The following is a 16932-nucleotide window of genomic DNA, read 5'->3' as shown; positions in this document are numbered from 1 at the left end:
ATATATATATATATATATATATATATATATATATATATATATATATATATATATATATATATATATATATATATAAGATACAAATACATGTGAAAGTTAGAAACAATCTATTCGATGAAAAAAATATACTGTAAACTTATTATGCTTTAAAAATTGATAGACACATATATATTATAATATATACCAATTTAGAATTGAAAACAAAATGTTTATATAAAAATAAATGAAAACAAAAATCCGCGCAGTTGCGCGGATCGAGATCTCGTTATTAGATCTAAACCAGATATTTCAATTACAATTTAATTTAATTAACATAAAACATGAAATGAGAAATTAATCAAATTTTAAAATCCCATTCTTAGATAAGAAAATGATCTATTGTGTTCACCGAGCCTTGATATATATCAAAATTATGGTTAGTAGAAGACAATTCAAACAGAAAATTTATGCAGAGTACCCATATAATCACATGAATACACTCAAATGATTATGTGTATACCTCAATAATCTTCTATTTGAATTGATATCTAACAACTACAATTTTATATATATTGAAGCTAATGAAGAGAAAGACTAGCACATTTTCTTATTTAAAAATTAGATCATAGAAATAATTAACTTTCTATTTCAAATACTGACATTAACTAAATGTAACTGAAATATTTTGCTATGAATCTAATAAGATTATTTTGTTAGTTATAGTAGACAAAATGCCATTGAGTTTAAATATATTAAAAATATAAATACACTTATGAATTAAGATTCTCATTAACTGTGTTAGAATTATTAGTTACATATTAGACTACTCTAATCTAATGCACCACCACACATGAAATTATTCTACATTAAATGATATTTAATAAAAATCTAACAAAATCCTAGATGTTAAAAATCTCTTACCTCTACAAAATTAAAATATTAATTAAAAATAGGCACACATATTAGAAGAAAATATAAAATGTGCATGCATATATACACGAGTCCATAGAACAATTTTACATCACCCTAAATAACATACTAGCTAAAGAACTATTGCACTAAGATAACTAGATAAATCGATTAACGAGCTTGTAAGAGAAGAGAGAGACAGAAACATATGTTACCTTCAGGCCAGGCCTTGGGAAGAAGCCACGGAAACAAGTGTTTCCGGCCGTCAGTATGACAGTATCTTACCAATCCTTTTTTGAGAAAGGATCAACACTACGATCATTGATTTGAAAACATCAGTCAATCAAATACTAGACTGCAAATACTCAAACATGTATATAACACTTACGCCTTCTTATTGTCTCCCTTAGAGATTCGCTTGTTCTTCCCGAACGACAATGGCTGAAGCAAAAAATAAGATTAAGAAAAGGGGACAATTTTGTTGTAGTTGTGTGTTTGTGATACTATAGTTAGCTATATATATGTCTATGATTTTGCTTTCGAAGGGAACTTTAATTTTTGAACAAATATATTATTTGAACGTATATTCAATAAAAGATACGGTACTTATTGAATAAAATTTTGCAAATTATCTAGTGAATCTGTTAAATTGGTATATTCGTTTACTTGAAGACTAACTCTTATCAAATAACTGAAAATTTAATATTGTTACCAAAACGATTTGAGAAAAATGAAATACTGTTACCAAATCGTGAGTAAATCTGTTATTTCCTTAAGATATTAAAGATATTGTGATAATATGTTTTCACATTTTCATTGCGGCAGTATTTTTGGAAATATGTATAACTAGATCTCGATCCGCGCAACCGCGCGTGGATTTTTGTTTTAATTTATTTTTATATAAATATTTTGTTTTCAATTCTAAATTGGTATATATTATAATATATATGTGTCTATCAATTTTTAAAACATAATAAGTTTACGGTATATTTTTTCATTGAATAGATTGTTTCAAACTTTCACATGTATTTGTATCTTCTTCTATATATATATTTTCGGATTATTATTTCATTATTAAAATCGTAACTATATATATAAAGATTAGTAAAATATTGTTTTATTGTCATATTCAAAGATATTGTAACATTTCACAAATTTAGAATTTTTTAAAAAAATTTAACGAAGTCTAATAATTTTATTTTAATTTATCTTTTACTGTCATCAACGCAGTCGTTTTCATCTTCTTCCTCTCTTTCTCATTTTCGCGGTTGTTCCCATGATTTGTTGCTAAATTGAGATTTTCGTATGGATTGATCTAAAGATTGTTAACGATTGAACTAGAGATGTACACTGTGATTTTGTGTGTTTGTGACACTAAGAAGAGTTGTTCAATTGAGATGCTGGGTAGTGGTTTGAGATTAGTAGGCATCGATCTAAATATCAAAATTGGTGATTAACGATTGTTTTAAGAGATGTTTTTAGAATGATCTTTGCTGTGAATTTTTGCTTTTTTACAGGATGGAGCAATCACTTTGTGTTGAAACCCTGATTAATTAAAATAAATTGATCGAAGAAGGGCATCAACCGTCTGAGATACCCTACGACCATTTGGAGGTTCATCAATCCTTTATTTATTTACAATCTCTCAGCCATCATTCACTTTGCCCATCGCCTGAATCCTTTTCCGTTCTCTCTCACACAAATTTGCTCACCGTAAGACGAATCTTAGAAAATAAGGATGTCTGCAACCCATGAAGAAGACAAAAAACACAGACTCGGAGGAGCTCACATCAACCTCAAGGTCAAGGGTCATGTAAATTCTTTCTGTGCTAAGAGTTAGGTTTTCTATTTCACTGTCGTGTGTAAGTGTGATAAGGCTTTTGTACTACCTGTACCGGCGTCTGATGAGGGTCTTGTTTTTTTGTTTTAGATCCAAAACCCATTGATATTTACGAAACCCGCGGAGCAGAGTATCATCCTTATGTTTAGTGTTTACACGTTTGCTTCACTTTGCTAATTCTTTATCAAAATTTTGAAACTTTACCTATTCTCTTAGCTCTTAAGTTTTTGTAAAGCTGTTGGTTGTTGTTCCTGTTCAAAGGTTTTTAACACCTCTAAATGTAAACAGTGTATATGTGAGTTAATGTATAACTAGATTTTGATCCACGCGTCTGCGCGGGTGTATGTTGTCCGTAATTCAAATTTTTTGGTTTGTAGTAAAATTATTTATGTTTTTTCATAGGTTAGTTAGTTCTGACATTGGTGTATGGTGTACATTTTGTTTTGTGTTTTATTTTAGATTATAATGTTGTCTTGTGTTTTTTTGTATATTTTTTTGTATTGAAATTGGTAAGAAAAACATTATAGTGTAAAATATTAGAGGGTTTAGTGTAGATTTTGGCTGTTTAAAAAAAATTATAGAAAATTGTTTTTGATTACTAACTCAATATTTAAAATTAATATTTTTTTTAGTTCAAAAAAATTTCAGGAAAACAATATTGACAGCAACAATATAAATTGGTAAAATAACCAAACCCACATTGTTTAGATTAGATAGCTCTAGCAATTATAATATTTAACCCAAATTAGAGTGGACTTTAAACAGTAAGCAAAGCCCATTTACATTTTTTTTCCGGGGAAAAAACAGAAACATGTAACCCTTCTACATCTTTTGACCCGCACACTTGTGATCTTTAAACAGCAATCGAAGCCCATTGTGTTGAGCCGTTTTATAATTTATATGAATAAAAATTTGTATTGTGTGTTCTTTTGTAAGAGTCTTGGATTTTGTTTCCCATAAAAAAAATGATATTATTAGTTTAGTTTGTTAAAGCAGTAACCTGTTAAATTTTAACAAACATATAGAAAAAAATTATTTACACATTGATATGCTAAAACCATCTCAAAGCTGTGTTATTCCTCAAAGAATGTAAACACTTAACTTGAACTCGCCATTTATTTTTGAATGGTCTGAGTTTTGTGACAGGATGAAAAGTAGTCATAGACATTTTTGGAGTATTTGCAGAGACTTATATCTGTTTCACGTGATTGGGATAGCTGTATATATAGATAGTTAGTAAAGTGTAGGGTATTCACCATATAATGATTTTAGATTTAGGTAGCCGTGAGTTTTTAGCATTGAAAGCGAATATACTATTCGATTTGATTCTAAAACTGATTTTGTTGTTATAAAGTTAACGACATTACATGAATTTAAATTAAGTATTTAAAAAATGGATATTTCACGTGATATGTAAGATAAGAACGAATTTAGGTATTTAATGGTTAAATATTTGACGTGATGATCAATATTATACTTAAAAAAGAATATTCTGATAGTTGATTGATCTTAATTGTTATGGAGAATGATTAAATATAGGTATACTTTAACAATAAAAATATTGTTGAGATATTTAGAAAGATGTCATTTGATTTTGAATTAAATAATTCAAACGATAATATTATTATTTTATATTGGATATTAAATGATAGAATATGGATTTATTTTGATATAACTTATGATCAAAATATTGTCACTTTCAGGCGTTATTGACTTGGCAATGACATGGACGTACACCTATGTAATATGGTGGTTTTGCTTCTGCAGACCAAGCTTAACCAAGGTATTATCAAGGTGGAATTTTGGTTTAAATAAAATGATGAAAAGCTAAGTAGGAGTGTCTCTGTTGACTCATTTGATTAAGCAGAGGAAGATGAACTAAGGTCACATCTTTGTTATAATATAATTGTACGATTCCAGGAAGTAATTGTATGATATCGAATATAATTAACAAAGATACGTGGGGTTGACAATTGGTTTGAGATTTTGTGGTTTAGTAATCACAAACACAATTCTATTGGTTTAAAAGAATAAGGCAGAGCGTTGAATTTAATGTCAATGGCATTGAATGGTAAATATTGAAGAAAACGAAGGGTTATTTCTGTTTTGTACTTCAGTTTTAATAGTTTAGATAAACCAAGAGCGAAAATAAAATAAGCAAAAACAACGAGTGAACAAAGTCTAACAACAAAAAAAAAAAGAAGCTTAAACCAAAAAAATATGAGCCAGTGTTTTCCTCTGGTGGTCTCTGATGAACTTAGAGTTTCAAGCTTCTTAATGCAGAAGAAAGTAGGTTGAGTTTGGCAGGAGCTTTTTGCTTGTACTCTTTCTCCAGAGCAGTTGCAGCTAGAGACTGCAGCTCTGGTGCAGCCATGTCTTTGTCCTCTTTGTTCCTGCCTTTTGAGAGCTGTGCTATTGCTGATCCACACTGATTTCACATAGATGAATCACTTCAAATGTGTGTCACTTGGATATGGATTAAACCTGTGTGAGAAAGAAAAGAGATCTTACCAAGCATATTCCAAGGAGGGCTCTTGTGCTTTTACCACCTGTTAAGTCTATGGTTGATGCATAGTACTTTCTTGCTGCTATGAGGTTTTCATGTCCACCAATCGTATAGAGAACCTGATTTTGGAGAAGTTACAAAAAAATTTGCATTCATAATACAATACCAGAAGAATCATACATGACCAAAGTAGTAATTTATAGTTAACTTTCAAAGTTTTGGATTTCGAGTATTAGTTGTGTGAGCAATGCTCAAAGCTCCATGTGACAGTTAGCTCTTCTATTGCTACTTCATGACTTACACATATTAATGACCACTAAATTCAAGTCTAGGATGCATGCTCGATACTATGTCTTAAACAGACTTTCTGGTGATGGCCATAAATGTATTAACAAGGAACAGCATGACTTATGTTTGGGAATGGAATATTACATAGACTTACCTCGGCATATGCTAAGTGGTACAGTGGAAGAGTAGGCTGAGATAATATGAGCTCCTCGTAGCAAAAAGCTGCTTGTTTGTACCTGTTACAGATTATAAACTAAATCGGATTGAAAAGAGATAGAGATTCCAAAAAAAAAACGAAAAATATGGTTAAATGTTTGCTTAGTGAATAATTGTATGTCAAAAAGAGGCGCACATTTGCAAGGAAACATAAATTTCTGCAAGCTCTCTCCATGCATCATGATCGGCCATGAATCTACATAAAGGCAGAAAAAGAAACAAAGGTGATCAGCAGTGGTATGTTTCATCTGATATATAATTATTAATCCAGTTTAGAGTTGGTTAGTAAGTACTCACACTTCAAGATATTTGTTAAGATGTTCAATGGCTAAGGAAGGTTTTCCCTGCGCCTTTGCCATAGCCACTTTTCTTTTGTGTATTACCTAGAACATCGAGTTTGACTATCAACACTTAAACATCTGGTCGCAGCTTGTGGGCAGTTTCAAAAACAAAGATGTCGAAACTTACTTGATCGAGTGGATTATCCTCCAAAAGGATTGAATAGGCTTTTTCAGCCTCTTCCCACATTCCTTTTGCCTCTAGGAGCAACGCCTCTATCTTTCCTGAAATATATTACCAAGACGCAGCTCAGTTTGGGATCAAGGTAAAAAAAAATTGATGCTTGCAGAGCCCAACTTTCGTAGAAACGATCAGCACACAGGTATGCACACAAAAAAACATGTGAGGAAGGACTAGTGAATAAACAAAACGTACACATGTACACCATATAAATTCAGCTTGTCTTAGCTGGTATACTTAAAATTTGATAATCTTCTTATTTTGGGAAGGAGTTGGATCAAATGGTTATGTATTCTTAGATGGTTAATGGTTTATAGTAGTAGCTAGCCTAGAGAGTGGGATTGTGCAATCCAGCAAGAGTGAAGAAAGTGCTCAGTTTCTCAAAGGTTGATGTATGTACTTACCCACACGTTTGCTCTCCGGAAACTTCTTCTGCAGAACCTTGATGCAATTCTGCAAAAACACAAGCACGCCTTTTTGTGAGATATCCAAATTGTCTACAGCATGCTTAACTAAGTGTGGAATTGAGAAGAATGATTTGGAAGGCAAAGGTGATACTCAAATTCAAATTATAATTACACCAATCCTTTATTTTAAGAATGCATCCATGATTTTTACTAGATATATCCGTAATGCAAGAAAATAGTATAACCAGACTACAAAGTAACTCAAGGTATCAGCGAAAAGCATAAAGGGAAACACACCTGTGCAACAGCAAGAGATTGACAGTCCATAGCTGCAATTGCTACCTGCTCATATAAAGTCCATTCTGCACACACACACAAAAGAGACTTAGCTCTTTAAGTTTATAAAACAAACATCATCTCTTTCATTGCATAACTCCACAATCACAGTAAAGTCAACCTTAAATCATCCAAGACAGCAAAAACACACACCGAAGAAGGTCGGGAAAGATCATATGACACGTAGAAAACGAATCAAACTCCATAGAGAGAACAAAGCATTACAGATACTAAACAAAGCAAACTCAATCAAGACAGGTTCTTCTGAAACAAAGGTCACTCCTTTATGTTGTCAGCTACTAAATGTGAACAAATCAATGTAATAAAAAAAAAAAACCAGATAATTACATCAATACAGATTTGAGAAGCACATCGACAAGGAATTGAGAACCAACATACCATCTGGACCAAGAGCGGATCGCTTTCCCGGATCGTTCAAGATCGAGAGACCGTGCTTGAGCACAAGCTCTGATCTGCGAACCTTGAGCTTACGAACGAGGCAAAGATACTCCCAAACACCTCCTCCTCCATTCTCAACTTGATCCTCGAGTTGGTTTAGCTCCGTCTCCTCCGTCTTCGTCACCATCTCTCTCTCTAGGCTCGCCGATTCGGTTGTGGATCTGTATTGTTAGTGGGAAGGTCGATCACTAAAGTCGCCTTTCTACAAATGAAGACAATTAAATTGATCCGGTTCGGTTTATTTTTCGTACCGATCTGGTTAAGATCTTCGGTTCGGCTCAAGTCAATGATAATGGAATATTTGATTTGTACCGATCTGGTTTATTTAGGACATTTTATCGGTTTGGAGATATCAAATAACCGAAAACAGTGCGTTAATGATTAAGTAGGGGTTATTGGTTGTTGTATTTTAATGTATTTAAAAATTCGAATTAAATCTAGTGTTATTAGTTCTATGATTTTCAAATCTGTATTAAAATCATGTGTTATTGGTTTAATGATTCATAAATTCTGTATCAAATCAAGTGTTATTCAATCGTACGGATTTACTAATATATTTGATTTTATAATGGATTTGAATGGATTTGTTTGGATTTTTTAGTTAAAAATACAAAGACTCAAATCCGAAGGAAAATCTCCGGATTTGCGTATTTTACTTGGATTTATAAATACTATATGGATTTCTAAATCAATCAAAATATATAAACCAATAACACCTCCTAAAGCTGGAATCATTATTATTCGATATGAATATCTAGAGAAACTGGATCCATATAGTAAAATATTAAATCCGTCAAAATTGGATCTGGATCCGTAATTTTTATTGATAATTATTTCAAAAATAGTAATATCTATATATTAAAATTAATTTTATTTATTATATTTTTATTTTATAATAGTTTGTATAAATTTTATATAATTTGTAATAGTACATATAGTAATTATTAAAAACATTATATAAATTTTTATTTATTAATTATTATTAATATTTTAATATTATTTTTCATTTGTTTTAAAGATCTAAATCAGGATATCCGCCGGATTTACAATTTTTAGAAAGATATATGTCATCCAAATGTCCGAAAAACCCAAACCCGAATAAAAATAATAAAAACATGTATCCGTCGGATAAAATTCCAAATCCGGATACCCGATCCGTATCACCCTAAATAATGATTGGTACTAGCCTGGTTTAGAGCGTTAGTCGGTTCGGTATAATTTAAAGGCTCAACAAACCGGCTGAAGTCAACGACGATGGAGAATTTGATTTAATGGTCCGGATCTGGTTTGCAACATTTTACCCGCTAAACCGAAACGCTGCGTTTTAACTAGTGTCTTTTGCTTTTCCCCGGCGATGAAGGCAATGAAACTAAACAAAACTGTTTCGTCTTGTTGGTTGCGTCTGCTAAAACCCTACTCCTCGAGCTTTCACTGGACTTCGACAATGGCGGCGTCAGCTAAAACCTCCGAGGGTATGAAGACCGTAGATGAATCCGACGTGGGCATCTCCTGTTTCATCTCCCAGCTCCCTGGCTTCCGCGGGATTCTCAAACAAAGGTTGTTTAGATCAGAAACTCTCTGATAGAGTTTTATTTTGCAGAAAGAATCGAATTTTTGATGTGTTTAGCTCTTAAATTTACATTTTTTGTTAACAAGTGGATTCAAAGATTCAACCTTTATGAAATATTTAAATTATTTGGATATAATTGAATTATATTGGTGTTTGGTAGATACGCAGACTTTATTGTTAACGAAGTGGATATGGATGGCAATGTTGTTCGTTTGACATCACTGGATGTCTCTCCTGAGATGGTTTGTCTCTACTTTGATTCACACTCACCTGATCAATGAGGCTACTTTTTTATTTTGTTTATGTCTAACATTGTTTGTTGTTTCATCTGTTTTAGGATGTGAAGGAGGAAGATAAAACGAAAAGTTCAGATGATGTACCACAAAGCTATGCTTCTGCAATTGAATCCTTCAGATCTCTTTGCAGTGCCTCTGATGCAGAGCGTATGGAAACTTTGGTTAACCAAGTCACTTCAGGAGCTGAAGATGAGATCTCACCGGTTGTTCTTGATCCAAGTTCTGACAAGTCCAAGAGAACGGTATGGGAACAAAAATTACATATCTACTTATCGACATTATCTTTAGGCATTTCATGAGGGTTTTCTTGTACTACTATTCAGGCTATCCACAACTTTGTTAAAGAAAAATTCAAGTTTCTAGTGACCGACACGGTAGATGGTCCAGATCCTAGTTCGAAATGCATCCGCGTGCGAGTAAATTCAGGAAACGCTGGATGTAAAAGATCGAAAAAGCGCAAGGAGAGAGGTGATAAGCCGTTTGATAGCAGAGGCTCAGAGCATTGGCCAGCGGATGTTGGCAAGTTTCTCAAGTAATAATAATTATAAAACCAACTTAGATGTGAGATTACACTTTGAACTGCATCATATGTATCACTAACTCACTTGATTATAGGTTCCATCTCTACAAGGAGAACAAAGATACACAAGAGGCCTTGGGATTGATCGGAAAGATGCTTGGCGTTCAGGTGCTTCCCATCTTCTTTCTTTGTTAAATGAGCTTTCTTAAGCCATTGTACTATCATTGATAAGCTGCGTTTTGAATTGGTCCTTCAAATTTTCAGCCAAAGTCCTTTGGATTCTCTGGAACAAAAGATAAGAGATCTGTTTCAACTCAACGTGTAAGTAATCTATACCTGTTTACATGGTAAGATGAGTAGTATCATTGTTACAATACGTAATATGAGATTGTTTTGGGGCTTATAGGTAACTGTGTTCAAGCAGCAAGCTAGCAAATTAGCTGCGCTTAACAAGAGATTGTTTGGGATCAAAGTTGGTGACTTCTGGTAAGCCAACATATTCTTAATTTTTGTATTTTGTCTTGTCTTTGTGATTTTAGTGGTAATGATGATTGCTTGTGCTTTCCAGCCTTGTCAAAGAGGGCCTTCTCCTTGGACAGCTAATGGGAAACAGATTTACCATCACATTAAGGTGAGGGACACTGTAAAAAATAAAGTTTATAAAGTAACTCCCAAAATCTCTTCTTCAAGAAAGCAATTATTGACTATATATGTATAAATTCCCATATTTTTTTTCAGAGGAGTGGTTGCGGATTCTGAAGAGACTATCAAAAAGTCTGCAGAGTCCTTGGGGAAAGATGGCTTCATCAACTACTTTGGCTTGCAGGTATTATTTACCCTTTTTAGTAGCTCATATTGCTTCTCTAAAAAACTCGGTTAAATTATATTAACTATTTTACTTGTATATGACAGCGTTTTGGAAGTGGTTCAGTACCAACCCACCATGTTGGAGCCGCACTACTCAAAGGAGAGTGGAAAGAAGCTGTAGACATGATTCTTGATCCAAGAGAAAGTGATATCCTTTAACATGACTTAGTCTCTCAGCTACAATTGCTAATACATATCAGAACGCAGCAATGCATGATTTTTCTTGACTTTGAGATTTTCTCCACAAAGAAATGTTGTAAACGAGGCGCGGGAATATTACAAAGAAACTGGCGACATTGACGGGACTCTAAGGCAACTACCGCGATACCTAGTTGCTGAAAGAGCCATTGTAAGTATTCAGCTGCTCATGTGTTAGTTTCTGCCATTAGTGGGTTTCCATATTAATCAGTTTTAGTTTTGGGCTGTTTTTAAAACAGCTGCAGTGTCTGAAGAAATGTCCTGGGAACTACCTGCAGGCTCTGAAAGGCATACCCAGAACTTTGAGAATGATGTAAGTATCTGGCTGTTTAATATAGCTTTAGTTCAAGAATAGTTACCTCTTGCAACTGGGATATGAAATACCAAGCTAGGGGCAGAGATCAATTTTCTTAGCTTACTATACATGTGATCTTTGTTGTGCAGGTATGTACATAGTTATCAAAGCTACTTATGGAACAATGCAGCAAGTCTGCGCGTCCAAAAATACGGTACGTCAGTTTTCTTTCTTAATCAACTCTTGGCCATGATGTATGCTTGTCAAAGGAGGTTTTAACTTTCATCCACTTGTTATTGTGGTGTGGCAGGGACCAGCCAAGTTGTGTTGGGGGACTTGGTGAGTACAAAGGTAGATGATGCGAAGAGAATCGTTAGCAGTTTGAACTCTGGACAGAAGGAAAACAGCGAGGAGGCATTGGATTGTGACCAGTTAGATGATACTGCTGTTGTTGATCTTCCAGGAGAAAGGAGTGACCTCGTTAAGGTTATTTTCTTTTTGCAAACTTCTTACTTAAGCCGCTAATAGTTGAAAACTTTCGTCGCATGTCCTGTTGTGCGAATCTTTGGGTTTGAAATTGAACTAAAGAGGTTTCTGGATCGTCTTTTATCATTGGTATTTAGCGTTATTCATGTTGTGCTGCTTTCTTTTGTGTTCCTCAGGTTGTAGGTATAGAAGACATTGAAGCTGGAACTTACTCGACCAGTGACATCGTCCTCCCTCTACCTGGGTAAGTTGCTTGCATAATTGCCCGATAGAATTAGATGGAACGTTTTATACTTCTTGAAACCAAAACATCTTTCTCTTTGCTTCAACAGTTCAAGAGTTATTTACCCATCCAATGACATTGCTGAAATTTTTCATGATTTGGCAAAGAAGGTTTGTTCTAAACTCACAACTTAAACTCTCAGTGTATACTTTCTGAAGTTTTTTCATATCTGCTGATGGAATCTAAAATTTCCTGCTTACATTGCTCAGGACGGTATCAGCCTAACAGAGAGCATTCACGGTGTAAAGTAAATTCCCATATCCTCTTTATGCTTGTGTCACTCTGCATCACCATGAGCATCTACTTATATTCTACTAATAACAAATATTGTTTCAGGGAATTCTCAATAACTAGCATGACTGGTGGTTATAGACGTGTTTTCCAGAAGCCAATTGACTTTGAATGGTACTTGAAACCTCCTCGAGCTTTGAGATCAAAGTTTCTATGGAAGCAGAGACTAATTTTAGGATAATTTCTACAGGGAGTTACTGACTTACACTGACAGCAATAAACCATTGGCAGAGACGGACCTGGACAAGATAACTATGGAAAAGATTGAATCTGCTGAAGAAACTGAACCGATGAAAACCGATAGCAACCAACCAGAATCCTGTGAAACTGATTTGAAAGATGCTGAGCAGACACAGCGGGCGCTCAAAATGGCACTTACTCTTCCATCTTCTTGTTATGCAACAATGGCAATCAGAGAGCTGTTAAAGACGTCAACTTCTGTAAGTACTCAAAACTTCTTTTCATGGAGATTATTTTACATTTGCTACTTAGAGTTCACAAATTAAAAGCCAAAGCATATTCCTCAGAATCTGAATACTGGCTTTTTGGGGACTTATTGCAGGTTGCATATCACAAGACACTAAACTAGTGATTAACACACTGATAAGAAACCATCTGCTCGACATCTTTTCTGGTTTCTGTTAGTATGTTTTAGTTGCTTCAGAGTCTATTCAGAATCCTATCTTCTTCTTTTTTCATTTATCAAGGATTGTATCTTCTCTAATTCAACGTTGTATACTGGAATTTTTCTGAAATAAGCATCAAACTGACAATGAGAGTTGTAATTTCTTGAACAAATGTAGCAGATACAGAGAGGTTAGCTACTCATTCTAGAACACAAGCCTAAGTAGTTAACTTGAAACAATTTTCTGGACATCTTCTGATCAAACAACAGTCAAAAGTGGAAGTTTTTCTCACGTTGCAACATGTTAGAATTAGACTGATTCCTTTCTCAATCTTCCAGCTTAGTAGTTTCCTTGAAGCTCTTGGACAACCAAATAGCCGTCTCCCTAGGTGAGACTTTCCCTGGACCAAATGGTCTCAGCAAGACATTCAGCTCATCGTACCTCTCATCTTGAAGCAACTTCGCACTGAACTCGAGCAAACCCTCCAACGCCTCGGCTCGTTGCTGATAAGAGCTAGGATCAAATCTTTGTCTTCTTACACCAGACGAACCCCTGCTTGATGCTCCAGCAGTTGCATTCTGATCAGATGACTCGCTCCTGTTTTCAGGGTATGCTTCTTCATACTGATACACCGCCTTCATGATCACTCCTTCAAAGTTTTGGCCTGGTTCAAGGGTGAACTTGTCTTTCGTGACTGAGCAGTCTAGTGGTGGCTCTGGAGGTGGGCTGTATGAACCTCTAGACGATGCTTTCTTCTTCTTCTTCCCACGCACAACCGGAACAAATGGCTCTTCCTCGTATGACGCTAGCGGAAACTCAATCTTGTCGATTCTTGGTGCGTTCATTGATACGTCAGGAGATTTTATCTGGTGGAGAATACTGGTTTTCGAGTTGTAAAGAGAGTCTTTGATTTCTTTTACAGGCTTTCTTGAGATAGGCATGGAGGCTCTACGAATCAAAGCCGCTGATTTTGGTTTGGTATGCTGTGACGAAACAGGAAGCTGCAACATTATGGAAACAAACGTTTCTTTACTCTGACAAAACGTTTCTTAAAGAAGAGCATTAAGGATATAGATCACTTACTTGTCCACGGCCACGCACAGGTGAGGCCAAAGCTCTCGCTGGAACATGTTTAGAACTTTTAGAAGCCTCTGAGACTCTACGAACAACCGTTCCATCACCACTCTCATCTGTAGAAAATTCCACTTGCCTTTCACGAGTCAAATATGCTGCAGGCACAGGTTTTTTAATCGAAGAAACAGAATCTTCCTGGTTACCCCTAAACCTGCTTGGACCGAAGCTCTTGCTTTTGCGTGCAGGACGCCTTCTCTGCTCAGGAAAGCTGCTTCTCCTGGCGGATTCAGATTCTGGCCACTGTGCAGGCAACACGTTGTTTCCTGGATCGTTCACTTTCAGATGAATCTTCTGGATATACGGCTGAAGCAACGGTTGTCTGAGAAGCTCAGCAGCCTATACAAAAGAAGAGAGATTGTGTTTACTGGTTAAGTTAGTTCACTTTCACGGTATGACCATATACAAAAGGACGTACGCTTGGTCTGAGTTCCGGATTTTTCCGAAGCATGCTTTTCACCAGACACCGGCTGAAGAAAGCAATTGCCTAGATCAGTAAACTCTAATAAATCTCAAATTCAGACAAACAAAAGATCCTACAGACTTACAATGCAGCAGAATATTGCGCTGGAAGTGGAGGAACGATTGATCTGTTAATCCTGTTTATTAGTCCTTGCATGTCCTGCAACAGTTTCAGACGCCTACAACAGTCAGAAACTTCTGATGAACATAACCCAAAGAAACATAAATGTAGTTTTCAGAGCTTACAAAAGCTTTGAATGCAGGCTTCATAGCTGTCATCTCATACATACAACACCCTGAAGAAAAGAAGACAAAGATTCAGATGAATGTTCTTTTGTCACTTACAGCTAAAGGTTAACAATCTTAGCCATGGATGAGATACTTGCCAAGCGACCAAATATCAGACTTGGACCCATAGGGTATATCAGCTAGTAACTCGGGGCACATGTAGCTTGGCGTTCCAACCACCTGGTTTTGAAGAAGGGTAATAACTATCAAACTTGAGTCTAGAAAAATCAATAAGTGAAAATTTTAAGGAAACTATAACTTACTGAAGATGCGAGGTCATCTGATGTTAAGACCTTGGCAAGTCCAAAATCACCTGCCAATATCATCCAACCGATTTGTTAAACTATGGTTGGTTGGTTTAATGTAATGTGACAAATTTGTTTAAGTATCTCACCTAGACGTATATCTTGATCCTTAGTTAAGAATATGTTTGAACACTGGATACACAAAATCGGTTAGCCACTTAGTCCTGAGACGTGTATCTAAAAATTGTGTTGGTACTGGGACATAACATCAAAACCAACCTTGACATCGCGATGGAGAATGTGATTGGCATGCAAGTATTCAAGAGCCATCAAGAGCTGAACAAGCCATTTGCAGAGTTTCTGATAACCAAATCAAAAAAATGAGAGATTCAGAAATTTTGTATCAATGGCCAGAATCAATTAAACTTTTCTTAGCACAAACCTCTTCAGAGAAATGTACACCATTCGTTTTCTTTATAGCTTCCGCCCTGCAATGCAGAAGAAGCAGAAAAAGTCAGTGACTATGTCAAATAGCTTCTTCTCTAGTCAGTAGCAGGAAAGTGCTGATGAGAAGGAGTAAGCTTACATGTCTCCTCCTTTGCAATAGCCTATGATAATGCACACATAGCATCCCTAATGGCACACATCCATAGACCATGATAGAGCTGGTTTAGATTTTCAAATTTTTATATTTAAGAAACGAAAAGATAGGCAAAGATGATATACCTTTTCAACCCAAGAATCTTTATACTCCACAATGAATGGATTGTTTATCTTTCGAATCAACTCCATCTACAAGGAGATAACAGGAGGTTGTTAGTCTACAGAGCAAAAGTCAACATCTATAGCTCAAGAATGATGTATGATCCATAACAGACATTAAACAACAAAGCAACACCCAGAGTTCTAAACTCCAGAACTCATGTCTAAGAAGTGACAAAAGGAGCTCCATTTGTTCTAAATATATATGTGAAATGTTTCAGAACACAGAAGAGATTTAAAACCAACCTCTTGATGAGCAGATCTTCTTGTCCTACCAGTCTGCCGAGCAAGCCGGATTTTCTTCAGCACATACCTTTAGACAGCGGAAGGATCAGAACATTACATACAAAGAACATCATTATATTCACGCAATCATGTGTTCAGGGGAAGTACTTACAGTTTCTTCTCATGCTTATGTCTCACAAGATGAGCTGACCCAAAGGAACCTTTCCCAATCTGCTCAAGTACCTCGTAATGCTCCATTGTCAAAACTCTGAAACTCACCTCCTTTGTCTTTAATTTTCGTCTATAGAATCTGCCACCATTAAAGAAAGACACATTGTACCATCAGTTTATCCTTCAATCATGCTTCTTGTTAAGCAACACAAGACCGTACCTTTTCTCAACATAATAACTAAAACATGAAAATAAAATGTAGCAAAAGCACTCAAGAAGCAAACTTGGCACGACGAACACGAAACAGAATCTTCAATCATATAATAAAAATCGAATCTTTCGTCATATATAACATGTAGTTATCAAGAAACTTCTAACGTTTTATTGTCTCCGGTGATGCGAAAAAATGAAAACTTTTCCAGAGATAATTAGAAATTATAGATTTTCAATCCTCGCATTCACAGTCTATATAACACAACGAAGAACAGAGCATTTTGCTAAAAGAGATAAAAACGGTTACTTTCGTTCAAGAAAGAGAGAACGGACCTTAAAACGGCGTCGTTGTGAGATTCAATCGGCAGATTTAGAAGAAAGAAAGAAGTTATTGCATTCCACGGAGGGACGCTACTAAACGGCGCCGTTTCGGGAGAAGGAGAAACTGTAGTGAAGAAGAGGCATTAGAGGAAAACGAAGGAGAAACTGGTTCGCCATGAGACCTTAGCTCTCTCTCTTGAGAAGGAAAACGACAGATTTTGCC

General features: G+C 35.3%; 3 protein-coding genes across 3 annotated transcripts; 1 reads left to right on the top strand and 2 right to left on the bottom strand.

Moving 5' to 3' along the window:
• Positions 1-4804: 4804 nt before the first annotated feature.
• LOC106331790 (ER membrane protein complex subunit 2-like) lies at positions 4805-7643 on the bottom strand. The gene is made up of 9 exons (XM_013770203.1): positions 7400-7643; positions 6962-7026; positions 6662-6710; positions 6207-6301; positions 6036-6121; positions 5875-5934; positions 5677-5758; positions 5240-5353; positions 4805-5156 (listed from the first exon to the last, which is right to left on the bottom strand). The coding sequence occupies exons 1-9, from the start codon at positions 7584-7586 to the stop codon at positions 4986-4988; spliced, it is 909 nt and encodes a 302-aa protein (XP_013625657.1). The 5' UTR covers positions 7587-7643; the 3' UTR covers positions 4805-4985.
• Positions 7644-8821: 1178 nt separating this feature from the next.
• Positions 8822-13053, top strand: LOC106335960 (pseudouridylate synthase 7 homolog). The gene is made up of 20 exons (XM_013774658.1): positions 8822-9016; positions 9190-9271; positions 9367-9567; positions 9649-9857; positions 9941-10013; positions 10110-10166; positions 10252-10331; positions 10414-10476; positions 10584-10671; positions 10758-10860; positions 10958-11061; positions 11150-11223; positions 11355-11419; positions 11516-11691; positions 11868-11935; positions 12024-12084; positions 12184-12221; positions 12311-12379; positions 12456-12705; positions 12828-13053. The coding sequence occupies exons 1-20, from the start codon at positions 8823-8825 to the stop codon at positions 12852-12854; spliced, it is 2082 nt and encodes a 693-aa protein (XP_013630112.1). The 5' UTR covers position 8822; the 3' UTR covers positions 12855-13053.
• Positions 13021-16932, bottom strand: LOC106335961 (serine/threonine-protein kinase Nek2). Its single transcript, XM_013774659.1, has 15 exons — positions 16722-16932; positions 16177-16314; positions 16026-16092; positions 15744-15809; positions 15604-15650; positions 15460-15505; positions 15297-15377; positions 15167-15209; positions 15036-15085; positions 14871-14952; positions 14731-14780; positions 14571-14644; positions 14441-14492; positions 13975-14361; positions 13021-13892 (listed from the first exon to the last, which is right to left on the bottom strand). The coding sequence occupies exons 2-15, from the start codon at positions 16260-16262 to the stop codon at positions 13218-13220; spliced, it is 1806 nt and encodes a 601-aa protein (XP_013630113.1). The 5' UTR covers positions 16263-16314; positions 16722-16932; the 3' UTR covers positions 13021-13217.

This window comes from Brassica oleracea, chromosome C3, assembly GCF_000695525.1.
Source record: "Brassica oleracea var. oleracea cultivar TO1000 chromosome C3, BOL, whole genome shotgun sequence".
NCBI lineage: Eukaryota > Viridiplantae > Streptophyta > Magnoliopsida > Brassicales > Brassicaceae > Brassica > Brassica oleracea.
The sequence above is the reverse complement of the archived record's forward strand: the minus strand, read 5'-3'. Positions and strand labels throughout refer to the sequence as shown.

Excerpts from the sequence above, each read along its gene's own strand:
- LOC106331790 (XM_013770203.1), bottom strand. The coding sequence starts at position 7,586 with ATGGTGACGAAGACGGAGGAGACGGAGCTAAACCAACTCGAGGATCAA. Across the intron at positions 5,759-5,874 it reads ATTTATGTTTCCTTGCAAAT|GTACAAACAAGCAGCTTTTT; the intron begins GTGCGCCTCTTT and ends AATCTGTAACAG. Across the intron at positions 5,354-5,676 it reads ACCACTTAGCATATGCCGAG|GTTCTCTATACGATTGGTGG; the intron begins GTAAGTCTATGT and ends CTCCAAAATCAG.
- LOC106335961 (XM_013774659.1), bottom strand. The coding sequence starts at position 16,262 with ATGGAGCATTACGAGGTACTTGAGCAGATTGGGAAAGGTTCCTTTGGG. Across the intron at positions 15,810-16,025 it reads GAAGATCTGCTCATCAAGAG|ATGGAGTTGATTCGAAAGAT; the intron begins GTTGGTTTTAAA and ends ATCTCCTTGTAG. Across the intron at positions 15,086-15,166 it reads GGATCAAGATATACGTCTAG|GTGATTTTGGACTTGCCAAG; the intron begins GTGAGATACTTA and ends TGATATTGGCAG.
- LOC106335960 (XM_013774658.1), top strand. The coding sequence starts at position 8,823 with ATGAAACTAAACAAAACTGTTTCGTCTTGTTGGTTGCGTCTGCTAAAA. Across the intron at positions 9,017-9,189 it reads CGCGGGATTCTCAAACAAAG|ATACGCAGACTTTATTGTTA; the intron begins GTTGTTTAGATC and ends GGTGTTTGGTAG. Across the intron at positions 12,380-12,455 it reads AAGCCAATTGACTTTGAATG|GGAGTTACTGACTTACACTG; the intron begins GTACTTGAAACC and ends TAATTTCTACAG.